The sequence below is a fragment of the Eublepharis macularius genome, chromosome 12, assembly GCF_028583425.1.
Source record: "Eublepharis macularius isolate TG4126 chromosome 12, MPM_Emac_v1.0, whole genome shotgun sequence".
In the NCBI taxonomy this organism is placed as follows: Eukaryota; Metazoa; Chordata; class Lepidosauria; order Squamata; family Eublepharidae; genus Eublepharis; species Eublepharis macularius.
Genome location: NC_072801.1, coordinates 9171946 through 9195076, shown reverse-complemented (window position 1 = coordinate 9195076; position 23131 = coordinate 9171946). Strand labels below are relative to the sequence as shown.

The 23131-nt window shown below is 42.1% G+C and overlaps 1 protein-coding gene across 1 annotated transcript; it reads left to right on the top strand.

Moving 5' to 3' along the window:
- Positions 1-2239: 2239 nt before the first annotated feature.
- On the top strand, positions 2240-23098 carry ALG1 (ALG1 chitobiosyldiphosphodolichol beta-mannosyltransferase). Its single transcript, XM_054995310.1, has 13 exons — positions 2240-2447; positions 4517-4594; positions 5031-5134; positions 6996-7144; positions 8559-8648; positions 9420-9536; positions 11101-11228; positions 12884-12922; positions 14383-14442; positions 14617-14727; positions 15420-15534; positions 21909-21984; positions 22843-23098. Exons 1-13 carry the CDS (start codon positions 2252-2254, stop codon positions 22972-22974), a joined length of 1395 nt encoding a protein of 464 aa, XP_054851285.1. The 5' UTR covers positions 2240-2251; the 3' UTR covers positions 22975-23098.
- The last annotated feature ends 33 nt before the right edge of the window (positions 23099-23131 follow it).

Genomic DNA, 23131 nt, shown 5'->3' with positions numbered 1-23131 from the left:
TTATACACAGGAGACCCTTATAGTTACTCCTGACCGGTACAAGAAACTTTTCGAAATCTGTTAGGGTACGATTTAGAGATTCTTTCAAATTAGATTGGTTAAACAGATAGCTAACTTGAAAAAATTGAAACCAAGGGAGTTTATTATCAATCTTATTTTCCAGTTGCTGTTTTGAAAGCATGAGCCCTTTATTTGATATGTCAATAACAATGCAATCCTAACCCCTCAGGCAACGCCATCGCTCATGCGCCAGTGTAAATGGGGTGGCGCTGGATGGCACCCTATTGACTTTTGCAGGATAATCCTGCCAGCGCCCGAGCGTGGCAAGGCGAAATGCAGCAGCCCCTGGGTGGTCCTGCCCACCGTTCCCCTGACAACCCCGGTCACACCAGCCAATGGCCACACCCCTCCCCTAACAAAGACAGCTGTGGTTCTCAAAAGCTGATGATGCATCTGACAAAGACAACTGTGGCTCTCGAAAGCTTATGCTACAATAAAGTTGGTTAGTCTTAAAGGTGCTACTGGTCTCTTTATTATCTCATCCCAAAGGTTACTGCCCAATCTTTCCCAGAAATATATATTGTTTTTCTACATCTGCTGTATGCCATATTTATTTAGCCTGCTGTTACTTGCCCATGATATAAAAGGAAAGTAGTTTGCTTTTAGAAAGAAACCTCTCCAGCTGTAGCCTGTGAAATGGCTTCTTGTGCACAGCATGGAGTCTTAGAGTTTATGCACGTACAATTATATACATTCACCTGCCACCTATTCCCATCAGAAAAGACACTCTGGGGAGGGAGCAGAGGCCTGAGGAATGACAACAGAAGCTAATAGCACTTAAGGAATCCTCCAAAGGCCCTCCTCCTGCTTCCGCAAGAGTACAAAATAACATCAATAATATCCCAGGGATAGGTAAATAGGGACAGTGAGAGCATATGCAGATGTTTTCCATCCAGGGTATGAATAATATTATCATTCTATCAGCAGTATTGCCAATACCAACACAGTAATTGCAAATTAGCTAACTGCATTATTAACATTTATTATAATATTAACTATAGCACTAATATGTTAGCACTAATATATATTATCAATGTTTATTAACTTCTGTTATGCTCTTTCTCCCCAATGGGGACCTGAAGGTGCTTACATTGTTCTCCCCTCCTCCCTTTTATTCTCACAACAACCCTGTGAGGTAGGTTAGGTTGGGAGTGCATAACTGGCCCAAGTTCACCCAGCAAGCTTCTATAATGGCAGACTAGAGGTTCAAACCTGGGTCTCTCAAATCCTGTGTGTGTTATGTGCCATCAAGTCGCCTCTAACCGATGGCGACCCTATCTATGAATGAAAGACCTCCCAAACATCCTATCATTAACAGACTTGCTCCGATCCTGCAAACAGGAGGACGTGGCTTCTTTTATTTATTGAGTCCAGCCATCTCGTTTTAGGTCTTACTCTTTTTCTACTGCCTTCTACTTTTCCTGGCATTATTGACTTTTACAGAGAATCTTGTCTTCTCATAATGTGACCAAAGTAGGATAGCCTCAGTTTTGTCATTTTAGCTTCTAGGAAGAATTCAGGCCCGATGTGATCTAGGACCCACTTTATTGTCTTTTTGGCCGTCCATGGTATCTCAGATCCTAGTCCAACACTATAACGACACTTGCTGGCTCTTCCAATGTATTGTTATAATATATGTAACATTTACAGTGTAATGATGATAATGATATGAACAATTTTTGTTTAAAACATTTACAGACATGTCTTTCTCCTCAATAGTTACATTATTCTAAACAGTTTTATAATTATATTATTTTAGTATCAAAATTAATATAATAATAGGTGTAGTATTATTATATCTAACGAAGGGAACTCTGACTTCAGTGCTTAAACCCTGGACATCTGGTTGGTCTTGATGGCACTACCGGACTAAAAGGTTGCTCTTGTATCAATATACGCTCTTGTGGTTATAACATTTATCATTAATTTATTAGTAAAAATAATAGCAATTGCAACAAGTAATAAATCCTATTTTACTTTAAGAATTGCTAGAAGCCCCGCCTCCTCCATTGGCTCCGCCTCTCCCACCGCCCCGTTCAGAGGCCTTTCCGACCGCCTGCACACCTTCCGCCTTCCGAGCCTCGTTTTGGATGCAAGATGGCGGCAGGCGTGAAAAAGGTCTATCTCCCCGCTGGTCTCTTTTCGCGTGATCATATCGTGTGATCACGTCATGTGACGCCGCTGCTCCAAGATGGCGGCCGTGTTTTGGGTGGCGCTCTGCGGGGCGCTGCTGCTCCTGTTGCTATGGAGACGGGCGCGGCCTGCCGGTTCCGAGGGCCGTGCGGCGGTGCTGGTGCTGGGCGACCTGGGCCGCAGCCCCCGTATGCAGTACCACGCTCTGGCGCTGGCCCGCCGAGGCTTCCACGTCGCCTTCGTCGGCTACGCAGGTGAGTCCTTCCGCCCCTGGCCCCGCCCGCCCAGGAAGCCGGAGCCTCTTGAGGGGGAGGGGTTGCAAGTTTATGCGCTCAAAGCACAATATAATAAACTTACTGTAAGAAAACATAGAAAGGCCGGCTATAAAGGTCATAAAATAAAGAAACAGAAATAAAAAATCCTTGGCCGGCAGCTCCGATATTGTGATGTGCCAATGCAACTAACTAGGACTGACTCCCCCTTAGGCAATGCAAGTGCAATATATGTTATAAATATAATTTATAAAGTGTTCAAGTGCCAATACTATGTAATATTTCAAGTCTAATCCAGTAAATACAATAAATACTGTGCTAAGAAGATAAGTCTAATACAATAACTACTATGCAATCCTGTCTTGCTATCCCATTACTGGATGCACACTCTCAAAACCAGCAGCCATCTTGGGCAGGGCATCAAGCCAGGGTGATAGACTCCTGACAGACTACAGTGACAACACCTCCCTGCCCACCAGGCCTATGTTGATGCATCACTGAGTACCACAGAGGATACAGTTTGTTTAATTTATTTATTTTATTTAAAACATCTATTTTCAGCTTTTCCATCCAATTAGGGTCCCCAAGGCAGCAAACAACAGATATTAAAACATTTAAAACATTAAAATAATATTTAAAATGTATATATAAATATAATAAAAGCCTATAAACATATAAACACACATGCTACCAGGAGGGATGATCAATATGGGTATGCCAAATGTGACAAAAAAAAGTATTTTTTTGTTTTAATGTTTTTATGATGTTTTTATTGTTTTAAGCTGTTGTTAACCCGCCCTGAGCCCGTCTGACGGGGAGGGCAGTCTAGAAATGCGAATAAATAAATAAATAAATAAATAAATAAATAATATCAAGATATTGCCCATCTCTAATTCCTTCTCAATTCACAAAAATCAGCTCATGTACATAATCATCGTGTTGATGTAAGTCCTCATGTGCATATCACTCTGATTTCAAGTAAGGAACACTGGAGATGATATGACACTTCTGTCAACAAAAAGCCTTGGCAGGCTGCTACTAGAGTTGCCCGTTTCAGACAGGGAAATACCTGGAGATTTTGGGAGTGGAACTTGGGAAGGGTGGGAGCTCAGCAGGTTAGAATCCCATAGAGTCCACTGTCCAAAGCAGCCATTTTCTTCAGGGTAGGTGATCTCTGTCACCTGGAGATCAATTGTAATTACAGGAGGTCTCCAGCCACCACTTGGAGATTGGCAACCCTATGCTAGCCCCCACCCCATGGGTAAGTATTTGACTGGAATGCTGTCCACATCCACTCCAGTACTTTTCTTCACAGATACTCACAGTCTTTGATGGCTCAGTGTTGTTACCCTGATCAGTTGACAAGCTGGTTAATTATTGGCAAGACTAAAGAGGCTTTGTCCATGGAAACTTTTGTTTAGTACAGAGCAAGGGGGCTTGCACCAAGATACTTTCAGGTGGGTAGCTGACATATTGGTTTGCAGTCGAGCAAGGTCCAACTAGAAGGGAGCTCTGACTCTCAAAAGCTTATACCTTGGCAATCTAATTGATCTTTGAAGTACTATTGGACCTGGATCTTACTCTTAAATCTTGCACTTAAATCTTGTACTTAAGTGATACTGATTTCATATGTGCAACGGGGCACTTGCAATGCGTTATCATCAGTCTGTAAACCAGTTACTAGTAAGGCTAAAGATTCTTTGAACCTGATCAGAAGAACTCTTGGTATGTGCTGAGCAGTAGCACCTCTGAGCATGTGTAGAATTTTTAATCTTGCCAATAATGAAGATTCTTTGCATATGCATAGAGGCTTGTTGTAGGTTAGAATTATTATTTTGATGACAATCCACAGGTTGGGTCTTGGCAAGACTAAAGATATTTTTTTTTCATGTGCTCAGAGGTATTCTTGTTCTATGTTACTGTTCCTTACAGGGCAAGAATTAAGAAAAGGTTCTGGGACCACTTTCTGCATTTAAAAAATTATAAGAAGTTTAAAGAAACAATCTGAAAGAATAATGTAATCCTTTTATTATAACTTCCTTTTCTTCCAGGTACAAAGCCGCACAACGATATAATACATAATGAAAGAATACGGATAGTACACATTCCGGAGCATAAAATCTGGCAAGGTGCAGTGAATGTTGCAGTGTTGTCTATTACATTCCAAACATTGGTGTGAGGTGGGTGGGGTTCAGACATGCTTAACATATATATGTACTTTCCTAAACCCCATGCCTGGATCTGGAAGTACACATGCTATGTAGAAAAAATTTGAAGCGGGGGGGGGGGGGGATTACGTTCTTGCAGTTGTAAGAAGAGCTACATGCCTGGCTTCCCTTGCGTTGATTATCTTCTACTCAGAGTTTGGGGGACTTCTGAATTTTGGAGCAAGATGTTGTGTCTGCCTAGCACAACTGAAACATCAACTTTCAGGATGTAAAGTGTCTTACACCTTTTAGTTGTAAAAGAGTTAGGAAATATTAGTTGTATCCCTCCTTCACTGAGTAACTATGTGTACTTATATAAGTTACATCAAACTTTGGTAACAGCTTCTCCTTTTTGCAGTTGGCCCCAAAGTTTTCCAGTATATTGCAAAAGTGATTGTTCAGATTGTCCAACTGTTTTACATGATGCTGAAAATAGAAAATCCAGGGTATGTTCTTCTCCAGGTATGTGTCTGTTCAGGTATGTGTATGAAGAGTCTTTGACTCCAAGTTTCATTGAAAGCATAGTAAAAAAATATCCTAGTGCCGTTTGCTTTCAAAGCACTAGTTATTGAAATTGGAGAACGTGTTTTTAAAAGCGTGCTAGTGATCTTGAGAGCTGGGTTATTGACACTGAGATATAAAATAGTGTTAGATATTTTAGTAAAACAAGATATTTCTAGTAAAACAAGCTGTTGGTGTAACTGTTTTGGTAATGTTATGTTTTAGCTGCAAAATTCCCATTGTGGTAATGGGAGAAGTTGAAATAGAGGAGGGGCTTAGATAGTGCAAGAACCCCTTTGTGTGTATAGTTGTATCCTTGTGGAGATCCATTGCAGCCTCACAGTTCTGCTGGGTGGGGTGGGAAGAACCACCCAGTGTCAGGGGCAAAGGGCAGTCACCACAGGCCTCTTCCACATGGTGAACTTTACATCGGGCTTTCTGCATATTCAGCCCATGAGGATTGGATCTGCTTTATTCATTGGATCTGACCTCGTACTACTTTGATTCTTAATTTGTACACATTGAAGGAGTTCTGAACTGAAGTGATGTCTGTTTTTTATTTCTGCACTAGAAAAATGCCCTGTTTCTGCTGTGGGCTTTTGTTAGCTGACGTTCTGAGGATGTCAGTTTTGTTAGCTGATGGGCCGAGGACGACACATCAGTTTCTTTAGTCAATTGACTGAGGGAATTTATAGGGGGGGGGGGGGTTGTCTTTTTTAATGGCACCAACTTTGACCACTTGCTGTTTAAATTTTAATTTAGCATAGGTAGCATAGGTGAGAACTTTAAAATACCATGTGGGATTCAGGGCTCTCTACAGAGTTTTTGTGTTAGCTGTTAGCATTGCAGCATTCCCCCCTCCCCCCCCGGAAAAAAACTGGATTGGTTGCTATTCAGCAAATCAGGATGCAGGGGAATAAAGAAAAGTGTGAAAGGCAGGGTATTCTGCACTTCAGAAAAAAACCAGTTTGACTTTGCTGGAAAAAAATTGGTGTATGTGTGCAGGGAGAAAGGCTGCAGAAAAGCCAGGGGAAGATGGATTCTGTGGTAGATGCAGCCTTTCCCCGTACAGAACACAAGAAAGTCTGGGAAGCAGTTTGGAGACTGAATCAGGGTATTTTAACCGTGTGTGCAGAACTCTGAAGAGAAATTGATGCACTATGGGGCCAGAACCAATGAAAAAGACCCATGCGGAAAAGACCACAGCTTCCACAACTCAGGCACTTTATTCCTAACTCTCCCCCTCCCCCACCCCCGAATGAATGTCAGTTTACATTGGGGTGAGAGATATGCTTGGAGGCATTGCTTAAGTGATGGTTAAGCTGCCTGCTTGTATTCATCAAAATAACTTCAACCTCTGAGAAAATTTGCTTGCTCCTATCTGCATGGCTTCTGCTTCTGTTGTGCTCCTTGGTCATGCCAGAGACTGTCGGGATGCTGGAGAAGTAGGATATAGGGCTGGAAACTGAGTACTATATTAAAATCACATACATGCTGTGTTTGAAAACACAGCTGTTTTTACCAAGAGACAGATCTCTGCCCTGATGGTTTGCCACCTAAGGTCTGATGGGGGAGAAAGGGCAGAGATGAAGTGGAGTGGAAAGGGAAGCGACTTTTGTATGTCTACGGTGAGGATTAGAGTGCTAAACAAAAGCTGGGAGGGGGAGGGGTTGTGAGGAAAAGGAAGAGAGAGATGGCACCATGGAGCTGTTCTGGAGTGGAGCCTCTCTCATAGTTAGCCACAGGGGAGGCTGGTTAATATTGTACTGGAATACACTTGCTCTGAAATACATTTGTGTTTTTGTCTCCATTTAACAACCAGAATCCTCCAGGTCTGCCCAGCATAGCTGTTACCTGGGTAGTTTGTTTTCTCCAGGGAAGCAAGCTAATAATTGATTGGCACAACTATGGGTATACCATAATGAGCCTGACACACGGAGACAGACACCCTTTAGTCTGGATTGCCAAATGGTTTGTACGAGCTCCCCTTTCTTTTTGTTGGTTTATGGGATTACAGTGGTTGAAGGTGGAGGGCTAACACTGAATCAACTCGGATCTAGAAAAGGTCATTACTAATACTGAGCTTAAATGTGGTCTCTGATGTCATGATGGCAGCACCTGTGCATTGCTTATTTGCATAGCGTTACGAGATAGTAATTCTGCTGCTAGGCATTCCAAATTCCTCACCAAAAAATTCTGAACTCAGAGGCATCTGGTCTTCTGTTTTACATTATTTCCACTTATTTTGCTTTTTTATTTTTTTGCTTAATTCTGGTTTTTTGAGGACTAGAGAGGGGAAATACACACAGTGAAGCCCTACTGCTTGTTGAAAAAGGCACATTTTCTTATTGTCTGTGGCTTTTTCAGGCTATCTGTACATAGGCAAAGACTTCTGATGGTACTGGTGAAGTTTGGCCGGCTTTATTCAGTGGGTTACATTGCAGCAAAGACAGTGCACACTTTTCTTTGTCTCTAGCACATGCTTATAATTCTGCATTGGAGTACATGGAATCACATCCAGGTTTCCTCTTAAAATACTGCATGTGAACTTACTGAGATCATACAAGCAGCCTGGAAAACAAGGATTAGCAAATCCTCTTGAGTGAAAACATAACTAGCTGGTATTGACCAGCTTTTAAATTGAGTCCTAGCTTGAACAGAGTGCTTTCCCAAGAATTAGTCCTGTCAGTAAAGACATTTTAACAAGTTGTTTTTTCAGGAAAATGTTCCCTTTTCAACGCCAGACAGTAGAGTCCTTTGACACAGGAGGACAGTCTCTTTTGCAGACACTCTTCTCAATGTAAAATAAACAGTGACTCTTACAAATTGTGTGTTCAGGGCAGAAAATTGAAGCATCCTGTAAGCCTTTTAGCAAGCAAGACTAGAAATTTCTGGCTTTACCTTGGGAAATCACAGGTCTTTAAATACTGAATATAATGTAAATATTTGAGAAAGGGATAAACTCCATATGCCATAAGAGAGCCCAAATATGTGTTCTCGTCATATATTTAAAACATATTCGTAGACTATAAGGGTGGTAGGGTTGATTCCCCACCCCCACCCACCGGTGTATTCTAAATATGCATTGGCTGGCTGTCAGTTTCTAGGCATAATTCATAATTACTTTTAAGGCCCTAAATAGTTTGGGTCTAGGATATTTTAAGATCTTCCTCTTCCCATATTGTCCAGGCTAGAGTTCCTTTGCTGTACGGAAATGGGGCAACTATCTTGACTTTCACAGTTGTGTGATCTTGCTTTAATCTCTCCCTTATTTCTTTTAAATCAACATGAAGGCATTGCAAACTTGTAAAGAAAGCTCTGTTTCAGCAGAAATATCTGTGTGAGATTGGTGGATTCAGCACTTGGTTTTCTCGCCTTCTTTCAGGTACGAAAAACTCTTTGGCCGTCTGTCTGACTATAACATTTGTGTGACCAGTGCAATGAAAGAGGATCTTGAGGTGAATTGTAACATCAGGTAACTTGCTGCTTAAAACTGACTTTGGCCAAATGAACTGTCTAATGTTGTACAATGAAATTTACTTAGCCTCATGTTTAAGCCAGCAATATAGCAATCTCTGTAACCTGATGAATTCTCTGAGTTTACTGGGATCAAAAGCTTAAGTGTTGAATTTTACCTGTTGATAGACTGTAATTGTTCCATGAGTCCATAATTTATTCTTGGTGGCCTCTCGGCAACAAGAGTTGTTTCATGCCTCATACAGTTCAGTGGCATGCAGATATTACATGCTAGTGTGTTGTAGGGCAAGCTGTTCTCACCCACTTGATGTCTCAGTGGTGATTTTCCAGCCTGTGGATGGAGCGGCATAATTTGGATTGGGTGACTGATCAGACTTTGTGAACTGTGAAACCACAAAGCAAGCGAATACAGACCTGACCAAAGAGCGTTTATGTGTGTACGTATAAAGCCTCTGCAAACAGGAAATCTGGCTGGAAAGCATTGGATGGAGATGGGGGACATATTCCTGCATCCTTGCCAGATTTACAGTGCAATCCTATGCAGAATTACTCCAGTCTAAATCCATTAATTGCAGTAGGCATAGATTGCAGTAACTCTACATAGAATTGTACTGTTAAGCTCTTCTTTTTGTAAATCTCATTTGTTTAGGCTCTCCTGTCTTGGGAAAATATTTTTTTCAGGGGCAGTTTTCTCCTTCCTTAGCATGCCTGCTAACTTTTCATTGATTCTTATTGTTACTACCTTTTATTTTTACCAATTTTGTTTCAGAGCGATAACCCTCTATGACAAGCCAGCTTCTTTCTTCAAGGAAACACCATTGAATGACCAGCATCAGCTCTTCATGAAGCTCAGCAAAGACTATGTTCCATTTCAGGCCCGATCTGTGTAAGTTGATACTCTCTTGCTGTTTTGGCCTGTTGAGTTCAGAGCAGGGTTATTTGCTGCGTGTTTGCTTTAATGCAAAGATGGGACACAGTGAACGCAAATGGATTTAGGACCTGAAGGCTCGTTCTTCCTTCTTTCATCTTGAAGGTGCATGCAGGGATGTAAGGACACTGTGGCCAAACATTAAATTTTTAAAAAAATAATTTTTAAAGTTTATTTGTGTAAAGCAAAAAAAGAAACAAACAGAAACATAAACAATTCTGACAAATCTATACATAATGGCTCTATAAAAGGTCTCCAGATATCTAAAAACTAGCAACAAAGCCCGTTGTAGGAAAAAATACAATGGGCTCTCTAAAGGGGAGGGTGGGCAGGCGGGCATTGCCTCATCCTCTGTGACTGACGCAGCTGGGTGAAGGGGGGGGGTAATTGCCTCCTGCTCCTTGCCTGATCCTGGCTGGGTGGGGGCAGGGATCATTGCTACTTCCTCCACTCCTGATCCCTGCTGATGAAGGCGTCAGGTGGGCATTTGCCACCTGCTCTGCACCTGAACTCAGCCAAGTGAAGGGGGATGGGCATTGCCAACTGCTCTGCTCCTGATCATGTCTGGGTAAAAGGGGTGGGTGGGCATTGCCTCCTGCTCCACGCCTGATTCTGGTCGGGTGAAGGCAGGCGGGCATTGTCGTGTGCTCCATGCCTGATCCCAGTGGGGTGAAGGGGGGGGGCGGGCATTGCTGTCTTCTCCACACCGGATCCTGGCTGGGTGAAGGGGGGGCATTGCCTCCTGCTCCACGCCTGATTCTGGTCGGGTGAAGGCAGGCGGGCATTGTCGTGTGCTCCATGCCTGATCCCAGTGGGGTGAAGGGGGGGGGCGGGCATTGCTGTCTTCTCCACACCGGATCCTGGCTGGGTGAAGGGGGGGCATTGCCTCCTGCTCCACGCCTGATCCCAGCCAGGTGAAGGCAGGGGGCAGGCTTTGCTACTTACACCCCTCCTGATCCTGGCCTGGGCTTCCTGCCGCATCACACTCTCTGGAGGGACAAGCTGCCTCACTTGGGCTTCCCTCTGCAGCAGTGCCTTCTGGTGGTGCACCAGGGTAGGGAGTGAGTTGTCTGGAACACACTCTTTTATATAGTAGGGCAAGTTCATATGCAATTGTGTCTATATGTGATATGTTCAAAGGTTGATAAATTTATAAGATCTACAATCCAACAAATTACGGGAAGTCTTTCCAATGCTGTAATATTAGTCTTTTAGTAATTGTAAGGGCACAGACGGTCCATATCCAGTGACCATTGGCTGGGTTCCATGAGACAGGCAAATAGTTTAAAAGTATTGTGGCCAGACATTAGAATTTCAGGACTGGTTCATGCATGAATGTATGGTCCTTTATTTCTCTGTGTTTGGGCCTTGCTTTAAACAATTTCCTGGGCTTTGGTGTAGTGGAAGAGTACCTTGATGCCCTTTCTTCCATAGAGGAAGCTGAAGTAATAGATGAGCAGGAACATTTTGCCAGTGTCTGTGCAGAGGGTTAACTTCTGCTTTGTTAATGCCATTGTCTCAGAGCAGAACACATCCCACCAGGTGACGGCAATGAGAAATCTGCCTTTACGCAACGAGATGTCAGAAGTGGACAGGTGACTCACTGCAAAGACCGACCGGCTCTCCTGGTTAGCAGCACCAGCTGGACAGGTCTTGACTCCAAATCAGATTAAAATATGTTCATTTGCTTTCTTTATAGTCCTTGAGATGCACTAAGCAGTCAACTTTTAGCTAACTGTGCTCTACTCTTTGGAATATAATAAGGGGATTATGAAGCAGCAGTGCATTTCATGATCCTTTCCTTAATCCTGGGATTCTTTCTTAAATTGAATCTGGGTCACAGGTGCATGAGAATGAGGTGGCAGAATGTGGACCCCAAAGCGGGTAGAATGGACTGCACTGGTTCAGATTATAGATTGAGGGTTGCATTTGGGAATATTAAAAAAAAAACTTACAGAAAGAAAACCAGTTCTGCAAGCCATGAGGGAAGAGTCAAACCTTTCTTCCTTCTGGGCTAGTTTTCAGAATTTATTTTTAAATGCAAAGCAAGATTCAAAGGAGAAATTACCACCTGCAGTTTGGTACAGTTAGATTATCTCTGAAATTCTTCCACCTTGTTCCCCAGCATGTGTGAACCAGGGTTTACCGGAAATATATATGCCCATTTAACTAAAGGATAAGTTGATCACAGTAGTGTATGACTACTGAAGGCCAGTGTTGTGGAATTTTACTACCTTTCTGGTTTGTGGGATTTCTTAAAAGGTCGAGATGTGTTGTGAAACTCTTCTCCTTAGTGCATAGTGCAGACACTATGCACATACAGTGCCCCCACACGGGATGTAGCAAAAGCTCATCCACTGGTAGAATTTCACTGTTCTTCCTTTTGTGCTGCTTTTGATCACTAACAAACTCTTTTGCTTGGTTTTAACCTTCTACTCACAAGTGTTTGGAAAATGTTTTGTAAGCACTGTTAAAAATTAGGTTTAAATAGATCTTTGGGAATTTAGAGGCAGTTTTGAAAATGACCTCCAGTGCATTGCAGCCTTGTTGTAATTCTGTGTGGTTCTGCTTTGGGGTAGGGAATTCCTGTTTCCCATCTCTTGTAAAAGGTGCATCTCAGGATTGACCCTACTGTTAGGCAGGCTGAGATTATAGGTCTCCCAAGACCTATGGTATGATACAATATGATAAATTGTTTAATATTAAACTTCAGCATTGTGGTGTGAGAGAGATACTTTGGAATTTCTAGATTGGACGCTGTCCCTTGGCCTGTCATTAATTTACCTAGTATTTTTGAATGATCTCTGTTGTTGGCCAGAGTTCCTGAGAGAACCTTGTAAGCGTACAAGGCATTTTTGCTGTCTGTTTTCAAGCCCAGTGCTTTGCACAGTTAGATGCACTCAGGTCCATACCTTTGGACTCGATTTAGGCATGCCTTATTCTGCATAAACTGACCATTTTAGCAGGAAAACTTAATCTCTGAGATGCTTTGAGTTGTGATTTTAGTCTTATTTTTTAAAAACTGTGGCCATTGTTCTCAGAATGTACTGTTATGGAAGTAACTGGACAAGTACAGAAAAAATAGATTTTTTTTGCCACATGCTTTCTAGCTGCTGCTCAGATTTAGCAGCTGTGAGCCCCTCTGGCTATAGAAGAGAGGAGCTCTGTGTAGGTTGTGTTCTTTTTTGTTAGTGATTGCATTTTGCCTCAGTTGTAACTTTCAAAGTATTTATGATCCCTACAGAGTATTTCATACTGTGATGCCAGTTTGTTTTAAAGTGCTACGAACTTTTTTTCCATTCCAGAAGATGAAGATTTTTCTATCTTGTTGAAAGCTTTAGAAGGTAGGTTGTTGAGGAAATGCTCTCTCTCTCTCTCTCTCTCTCTCTCTCTCTCTCTCTCTCTCTCTCTCTCTCTCTCTCTCTCTCTCTCTCTCTGTTTGTAAACAAATGGGAAAATGTTTTAATTGCTGTTTTTGTTTTTATATATGTGTTAGTAGCTTGGGTTTAATGATGTGTTTTCATTTGGTTTCAATAGTTTTAAGATGTGTTTTTATTATGTTTTTTTATTAAGCGAGTTTCTAAATCTGTTAGCCACCTTAGTGGCTTAAAAAGGAAACAAGTGTGCACTGTCTGGGGAAAATGAATGAACATAAAGGAAACCATTAAGCTGAGAGCCTTTCTGGTGTACTGGTTAGTGTGTCATATTAGGATCTGGGAGAGACAGGTTCAAATATCCCACTCTGCCATGGAAGCTTGCTGGGTGACCATAGGCTAGTTGCTCACTATCAGCCTAACCTACCTCACAGGGTTAACAACAACAACAAAAGTGCTTATATACCACTCTTCTAGACAGATTAGTGCCTGATGCACAGCAGTGATGAAGTTAGTATTATTATCCCCACAATACAGCTTACCCAAGGCTACCTGCTGAACTCATGGCAGTAATGGGATTTGAACCAGTAGAGTGCTGATTTGCAGCCAAACCACTTAACCACTGTGCTACAGCAGCTCTCATGTGAGGATAAAGTAGAGGAGGAGAGGAGAACAAAGTAAGCTGCTTTGAATCCCTATTGCAGAGAAAGGCAGAGTATAAATAGAATCAATGACACCAGGAACTGGTCAGCTGAATATTCCCTCCCATTGAATTGTAATATGCACTGTTCATTTTCTGATTCCTGCAAGCCATTTTAGTAGCCAGTATTTGGCTAAAAATAAGTGTTTAGTCAAGAGCAGAAAAGCTCACAAGCACTACTCTCCCAGGGGAGTTCATTCCAACGAAACCACGTAACTCTTGCTTTGCTTTGTGATATCCTCAATGTATGTTGAGACAGGGCCCAAATAAAGAGAAAATATGTAATCCAGTGGGATCAAAATAAAGAGAGGCTGGACCCTTACTGATGAACAGCAACCCAAGAATCCGTCTTCCTTCAGGATCTGGCTCATCCCTAGATCTGTATGTTGAGATTGCGTATGTCTGACCAATTGGCAGTTTCCAGATGGCAAGTAACCGAGCAGGTGATGGACTGGTTCCAGATAGCGAATCAGCAATGTGATTTTGGTTGCATTACTGTAGTTTTGCATTTGTAGCCCAGTGGCTGTATGCATATGTGAGTGTGATAAAGGTGTGTTATACAGATATCCCACAGAACCAAATTGCACATGATCTTCAATGCAGTTCCAAGCTTACTGCAGAAAGTTGTTGACCATTTGAAAACCCAGATATGCCTTTTGTAGGCTGTTGCTTTTCCTGAACAGTGGTTGGAGGAAGGTTGTAACATTCTCTCCTATTTGTCTTTCTGTAGAATATGAGCATCATGTCAGTGATGGAACGAAACTTCCTCCTCTGGTTTGTGTGATAACAGGTAGTAACTCTTTAACAATTTTGTTTTCTGTTCCTCTTGTTTGGACTGTGAACTTCATTTTTCAGTGAATGAGGAGAATAGAAAGAAGGTAGTGATGATAGAGAAAGGGGCGAGGCTGCTGAGAGACAGTGGTTGACAATGATGACTGTGTGTGTTTTCTGTGTCTTAAAAAAGGCAAAGGGCCTCTGAAAGAGTATTACAGCGAACTGATTGCCACCATGCATTTCAAGCATATCCAGATCTGTACACCCTGGCTGGAAGCAGAGGACTATCCCCTTCTGCTTGGTAAGGAATTGCTTAGAGCTCTTCAGCTCAAGGTTATGCAGGATGGGGACTGCTTTTAAGTCTCCATCCTGTCTCTATTTCTCCTTCATTCCCCCCTGCCCCCCCCCCCCGGGTAGAGTCAGGATTGGCAGTGGGGAAATGGGCATTGTACTAAAGACTCATTAGACTCATTGTAGTCTACGTTGTGTTCATGTAGGTAGGGCTTGGAGTGCACAGTCAGCATTGGAAAAAGTTGTAAGTGGCAGGCATGTTACAGCTCACTCTTTTCATACATGTCATCTGTTCATAGAGTTTGTCTCCAGTTTGTTGTAATATATTTAGAGCCTTTATCCCATCCCTTTCCCCAAGGAGCTCATGGTAGGTCCTCTTGACTTCCTTCCAACAACCCTGTCAGGTAGCTTAGACTGAGACAGTGTGTGACTGTCTCCAGGTCACCCAGTAGGTTTCATTGCAAGTGAGGCTTTGAACCCAAGTCTCCCCTGGTCTTTCTTGGGTAGGTCACATTGTGAAGTCACAAGGCCATCCGATTTAATATTGCCAGAGTGTCAGATTATGCATGGGTAATTGGTTTAAGCTTTTCATTGGCAACAAAGCGAGCATCCAATTGTTCCATAGTAGGCTAATTTACTGAAAAAAAGAAATCTTGCAAAATGTAATGGTGAAATTTATTGCTCTAAATTAAAACCATACAGGTTCGGCGGACTTGGGCGTTTGCCTCCATAAATCATCCAGTGGTTTAGATCTGCCCATGAAGGTTGTGGACATGTTTGGTTGCTGCTTACCTGTGTGCGCAGTGCACTTCAAGTGGTAAGCATGCACGTGTTTCACATTTTATGTTTTGTTAAGGCAACAGGCACATGTGTTTCAAGGCTGCCCAGAATTAGGATCCGCAAACAAACTGTATAAACCGCACCCTACTAACTAGATTATATGAATATATCAACTTGTTTAATAAAGCACTTTCATAAGAATCATTAATACAAGCATAATACAAATTCACATCATCTGAGGATCCACATCCATCATAACCCAATTCAAATATATAATTTTTGTTGTGCTGTGCAAGATTCTAATATGAATAAAGGTAACTGCTGACGGGTTGCCAGCAGGAACTCCCGTTCCGGACTCCCTTTCTCAAAGCAGTTACTTCTGTAAAATACATACAAAGATAATTTTTAGAATTCATATACAATGCACAAAAATGACCATATGATTGCACTACTACATACTCACAAACAGTTTTGATGGATGACATTTCAATAAATACTGTAAGATAAAAAAGCCACATAAATACACTCTCAAACAATTTTTAAGACCTATAAATATGTCTTTTTAAAATTACTATTACAAATACTTACTAGTAGCAGTTCAATACATTTTTCCAAAAGTTAAAGTGCAAAGTGGCAATCTGCTCAATGGCGTCAGCAATCTCCTACACCCACCTCAGATGTTATATATTACTCACAATCATCAGTTGCTCTGCATCAATTATATTATTTAAAGTGCTAGTGCTTCTGGTCATGTCCTCATAAGAAAGCAGCCAAGTCAAATGTATTATTCAGTCCTCTGGGTTCCATAGATTGTAATTTAAAAGTCCACCAAGCTTCTTGTCGCAGAAGGTCCCGTTGGGCAGCCGTGGGTTCCTTATTATGGCTTACATACAGTACAGTATATACAAAATCATTGTCTCTATGTCCCACACTCCTAAAATGTGCTACCAAGGGTGCCTCCTCCACGTTCCTCCGTATTCTCGACCGATGTTCTTGGATTCTTGTTTTAATTGGACGTCCTGTACATCCTACATACATTTTACCACATATACAGATTAACAGATATACCACATTCTGGCTATTACAATTAGAGAACTCTCTCCAAAACAAACCTAAGTCTCTGAATTGTTGTGGTGACATCACTAAATCACATGTATTGCACTTTCCACATTTAAAATGTCCCGTTGGTAGTCCCCTATTAAAAACCTTCTTTGCAAAATCCGTATGCACTAATTGGTCTCTAAAGCTTTTTGTGCAACGTAATGCAATTAGGGGCTTCTCCTGGCAACCCGGTATGTTCGCCACTAGAGGCCAGTGTTTGTAAATAATTTTCCTAATGCTGTTCGTTAGGGGAGTGTAATCCATGGCAAAACAAAACCTGTTCTCCCGTCTCTCCACCCTATTTCTTAGGAATGCCTGCCTGTCCCTTTTAATTGCTCGAGCATTACACTGGGCTATCACCTGTGTTGGATATCTTTTATCAACCAGCTGATCTTCCAAACGCGTGGCATGTGCCTGGAAATCCTTTAATGTTGTTGAATTCTGCCTTAGCCTTAAAAACTGACCATATGGTAAATTATGATGTAAATGGAGGGGATGGAAGGAGTGAAAGTGCAATATTGCATTCTTGTCTGTAGGTTTCTTATATGGGCATATCTGTATTGTATTGCCTTCTGAACGGACAACTGATACATCTAGATAGTTAATTATATTTTCATTAGTTGTCCAGGTGAAAACGCTACAGTGGCTAGTAGAAAAGCAGCAATTAAAACTCCTTTTCCAAGACAGCAGTGCCCTCCTCTGTCTTGGAATGGCAGGACTGAGGCTTGGGGGCAGAGCCTTTGCTCTGATAGCAGAAGGTCTCGGGTTCAAACTTTTGCATCTCTAGTTAAAGGATCTTAGGAAGGAGGCAGTAGAGAAGGCTCTGCTCTCTCTGTTGAGCCTCTGTCAGTCAGAGTAGGCCATTCTGAGCTAAATAGACTAACAGTCTTACTTGGTCTAAGGCACTTTCGAATTTGAATCGAATACCCTTATTGGCATAACAGGACATACATATGCACAATCAGCAAGGAGACAAAAAAAAATCCCTTGCCCCATCACTTAAACCATTCTTCTCCTCTTCGATGCACAACAAAGGAATTTAGCCACAGATTCAATGATCCCAGGGTTATGTGTGGATAGTAAAAGGCATGTCTTACTGTCATACGATTGACCTTCATGATTTTGAAGCAAAGGCGCAGATATCACAATACAGTAAGCAGTACAGGAGAACATGTTCAGTACTTTCTATATCCCTCAAGCCACAAGCACAATACCTTGTGGAGTAAGGAATTTTCTTAAACCTCCCATGGAGTACTGCAGAAGGAAGAACATTAAAGCACGCTAACATAAATGCTCTCCGAAGGTGAGGGGAAGTCAAACCAGAAAAATACTCTGCCAAAGAACCATTAGAGGAAATCTCCCATCTCATAGGGGAACATCTACCAGAGCTGAGGCTTGCATCTCAGTATCTACAAGTCTTTGTTTAATCAGAGCAAATGCAGACCTCTCGGAAAGAAAAACTAATTCATCAAGGCAAAGCCTGATTACAGAGATTTTTTTTTCTATATCAGCTAACAATGCAGAAGACTAGAATTCAGTTAGCATGTATGCAGTAAGACTATTGGGACTGCTCCTGAAGTGCAAACACAGCCAGAAAATTGTTAGAATCCAGGCTTTTGTCTCTAGGCATCTTTGGTTGGTCTCCAAACAAATAGCTGCACAGGGCACACATTGATGGCAGCCCTAAAATTTTCCTTAGAAATTTAGATTGTATTTGTTCGACTTCTTTATTAAAGGCTGTGATCCATATTGGAATGCCATAGAGCAGTTTAGCACTGATTTTATGATTAAACACTTTAAGGGCTGCTGGGATATATTGAGTTCCCTTAGTGTAGAAAAAGCGAGTAATCGCTAATACGTTGCTGTTCAAAGCTTTTATCACGTCTTTTTCATGAGTTGCCCAACTAGCTTTATGATGGAAATAGACTCCTAGGTATCTAAAACTTTTGACCTGTTCAATCACTCTCCCTCTTATATTCCACTTAACTGGTTTCCAGGTTTTCCCAAAAGCCATGATTTTGGATTTATCAAAATTTAAAGTCAATTTGTTCAATTCACAATAATCTAAAGAGCAAGATAACATCCTTTTCATTCCTATTTCCGAGACAGACAGGAGCACCACGTCATCTGTTACCTGAAGTGGTCTCTTTGTATAAATATGATTTGTGGGGGGAATTAGCTCTCAAGGAAGACAGCTATACGAGAGGCAGTAACTGGACTCTTATCACCTTTGTATACCAGGTCCCAGTCTCAATAAGCCAAGCGAGTCTGGTGCTTCAAATCAATCAATAACTTTTATTTTAAAGTACAGAACTTCATGCACATACACGCCAATTACTGGGGAAAATAACCACATGCACAGAGAGAGAGAGAGTCCTAGGAAATAATAGCCAGAAGCGTGGGAATAGAGCAAGAGGGAGTAATTATATCTACCTATCCTGGAGAAGGGGTCCAGAGAGAAGCTTCAAACGTCCTGCGTCGTCAGCCCAGAGAGAGAGATGTGGAACAGCACTTGTGGATCCAGGAAAGCAAGCAAGCATGAATGAAGAAAGACTTGGGGGGGGGGGGGGTGACCCTAAGGGAGAAGCCAGGAAGCGTACACGATTTGAATGGGGCCGGGACCCTACCTTTATAGGTAAAATGTGCCCTGAGGCAGAGGAGAGTTCTCCTGGCAGTTAGGACAAAGAGTCTAATGGTCGGTTCCTGGGTGTAACAGGATTCAAGTACTTTGGTTGATGGCTGTCAGGGTGTGTGCAAGCAGATGCAAAACTAGTTCCAGCACTGCACAAAAGGGACAGTTTTCCTGATGAGTTTAACCGGAGCCAGGTTAAGTGTTTTTAGGGAGGGGATACAATGTGCCAGGAACAACTGTACATGCTTACGAATGCCAATTGATTAATTCCTCGATCACGGATAGGAAATCTCATCATGGGAAGAGGGACAGGAATGTGCTAAGTGGGGGTGACTCAGCGAGACCTTTATTGCTCTGGACCTTACGGAGCTTGGGTGGATAACAAGACCAGTCGCATCACAATGCCTCTGCATTCCAGTGCGGCATTCCTTACATGCCTGGTTCTCCAGGGCAGGATCTGGCAACGACAGGGGCTCTCTGGTTGGCAGTGCTGCAGCCATTTTAAACTCCAGAGGCCTGTACACTTTTAATATCATGGGCAGTCATATAAAAAAACTGCTATTAAAATGGCAGAGGCCGGGCTGACTGCTCACACATCTGCATGCAAAAGCAGCGGAACATGCATTGTTCCTAGTTTTGGATTGTGACCATCAATTCCTTTCATAAAGGGGGCCAAGTCATTTTAAAAAAGATTAAATAATATGAGGGCTAAGATGCATCCTTGCTTAACTCCAATATTAATTGGAATCTTAGGAGTTAGATCACCGTCCTTGGGAGCATCTAACTTGACATGTGGTTTCGGAATAAAGCTTTTTAATCAAAAAAAGCAATCTCGCCTCAATCCCCATGGCCCTTAGTTTCTTCCACAGAAGATCTCTATCAACAGAGTCAAAGGCCCCCTTAAGATCTAAAAAAGCTATATATAATTTAAGCCCCTTCTCTTTTGCATACAGTGATCTAGGGTTGACTTCCCCTGACAAAAACTAACTTGTTCTGGGCCTAAAATCTCTTGTTCTAATATCCACAACTTGTTTGTTTGCCAAATATCTTGCATACAACTTCCCATTAGTGTATAAAAGGCTAATCGGCCTGTAGTTACTTGGGAGTTGACAATCACCTTTTTTAAATATAGGAACCACTATAGCATTCGTCCATGCTTCAGGTATTAAACCTGACTTATCAATAGCAGTGAACAAAGTGGCTAAAAAGGGCGCCCAGCACTCTGGTAATGCTTTAATAGCTTCAGGCCCAGGGGCTTTGCCTGGCCTAGTTAACGCGATCAAGGATTCAACCTCTGCAGCCTGTACCGGCAGCCATTCTATACAGTCGTCCCAGCTATAATCAGGTTCTTCTGCGATGTTAACTCTGTTCACCTGAAAGATCTTCAAGAAATATTCATGCCAGGCATTTACTGTTATTGAACTGTTTACAGAACCATTCTTGCTCATAGAGTTTGAGATCAATGCCCAAAATTTCCTCGTATCGTTATTTATTGTGGCTTGGAGGAGGGGTTCCCAGCACTTCTGCATAACGGGTTTTTGCTTATCTTTGTATAATTGGTGTAGTACAGTTTTAAGCTCAAAGTACTCCTTAGGGAGACACTCTAGGTTCAATTCCCTGTACTGATGATAGACAGAATGCACTTGGGCCTTCATACAATGGCATTCCCTATCAAACCAACCTCTCATGGATACCTCCCTTACTTGCTGTTGCTGCTCAGGCTGAGACCTCAAAGCTTCAGAGAGTTGGAACATAATTTTATCATACTGAAGCAGTTCAGATGTCTAGTTCAAATTCCTAGCTAATGAGACGAATTCTTCTAATATATGAGAGTCCAGAACACAAGCTGCCATTTGGGCAGCCTTATTAGACCAGTGGATTCTGGGCATCCTATTTATCACCCTTCTGGAGTCATCTTTCGGATGTTTCCGCCCTCGAGAGGGTGAGGGGAGATTTAATGCTAAAGCCAGGGGGAAGTGATTGCTTTCTACCCGTCCCAGGATTGAGAAGTCTCTCACACCATCCACCAGGGCCAGGGAAATGAGCATATAATCCACAACACTGCAGCCACGACTTGAAGCATAGGTAAATTCTCCAGGGAGCTCGTAGGGAGGTAACCCATTCAAACTAACCAAATTAACCCTCAAACAAAGTTGGGCAAGCTGCTTCCCTAAAGTGAGACACTCCAAGGATTCACAAATTAATGAAGCTGGAAATTGCCTAAGGTACTTTCATGTACTCTTTTGGCTTAAAGCATAAGCATAAACTTTTGTGGGCTGATTGGTCCAATGTGTGTTGAAGAAGAAATTGACTGTGCAGTATTATTGACCAGGTTGTTTGAGCCTGACCAGTTCTACTATATGTAGCCGCTAAAGAACCCAACCCACCCAAATGGGAATGTGTATAGAAATGCAGCTGAAGATGAATTACAGGTTCATCAAAACAATTGGTTACCACCTTCTCTCTCTTGGCTGCCTCCTGCCCAGCAGATGTAGGAGAAGAAAGTTGACAACGACTGTGTTAGAGAAGATTTGGCCTGTTAATTACAAGTCACACACAGTTTATTGAGCTGGGCTTACAATGAAAGTGATGAAATTTGCCCGTCATTCCCTATCAAGATTGACCTCTTAATATGTTTGCCTAAATTTACCTGCCTGCCTCTGCTTGCTTGTTTGCAGCTTGCATGAACTTGTGAAACATGAAGTGAATGGTTTGATATTCAAAGACTCGAGTGAACTTGCAGGTCAGCTGAAGGTAAGGAGGTTGTTTGAGAATTGGTATCCTTATTAATTTAACCCATGCACTAGATAATGATGTTACTGTTGTGCATGGATGTCACACGCATGCTAGCCTGGAAATAAGCACGTCCTGTTCAAGCCAGTGGGATGTACTTCTGAGTAAATATACATAAGGATTAGCCTGAATGTAATCGATCCATATGGAATGTTGTAGGAGGTGAAGCAAAGGGGAAAGGGGCATATTACCATGGAGTGAATACACACATCTGGGCTGCGTTACCCTCAGACCTGCATGGGGTTAGATCCTGAGAATAGTCCGAATGAATGGGTAGTTCATCCTTCCCAGGTTTTTCCTTCCAGCTGCAACCCTCTGTGAATCCCCCTTCCCCAACATTGATAGGTTGCATGATCCCTGGGGCCAAAAAGCCACCAGGCACCAGAGGACTGTAGTGAAGATTGCTTTTGCATCAACAGCAAGCTGGGCAGAAGGAGTGCAGGTGGTGGTGGGGAATTTCTTGCCTGAATTTGCCCTAATTTCCTCCTCATCCTAGGGTATTTTACATACCAGGCTATTGTTTGCTTGCATTTAGGCTTTGATAATCCTGTTACCCAATTATACTGCAATGCTGACATGTTTTCATAAGTGCTTTTTTCCTCTCAGTATGTTTGTTGTTTGTTAATGTCCCTTTTTGCTCATGGATATAAGGGAACCTTTTAAATTTGTCTAGAAAAAATGCTCGTGTTCTAATGCATCTGTCATTGTCCATTTAACACTAGTGCAGGAAGTGTAATCTTTTGAAATTGCAAACTTCCATTCTCTTGCAAATTCAATAATTGCTTCCTCTCCACCCCCTTTTTCTTTCTCATCCTGAAGATGCTTTTCTGGGAATTTCCTACTGCAGAAGGCAAGCTTAATTTATTCAGAAGAAATCTTCGGACGGCCAAACAGTTACGATGGGAAGAAAGCTGGGAACAGACAGTATTTCCTTTGTTTAGTAACAATTGACTTGCTGGCCTTACCAATGAGGCTAGCATTTCCCTATTCTGTAACATGTTGATAAATGTCATTTCAAAAAATATATATATTTTGTGAATAAAAAATCAAAACCCCTCCTCCCTTTCATAGGGTTCACCTTTAATATCTTCACAGTCGCAGTCTGGAC

Coding starts and splice junctions, on each gene's coding strand:
- ALG1 (XM_054995310.1), top strand. CDS start 2,252: ATGGCGGCCGTGTTTTGGGTGGCGCTCTGCGGGGCGCTGCTGCTCCTG. Junction 2,448..4,516: donor CGCCTTCGTCGGCTACGCAG/GTGAGTCCTTCC, acceptor CTTTTCTTCCAG/GTACAAAGCCGCACAACGAT. Junction 8,649..9,419: donor GAGGTGAATTGTAACATCAG/GTAACTTGCTGC, acceptor ATTTTGTTTCAG/AGCGATAACCCTCTATGACA.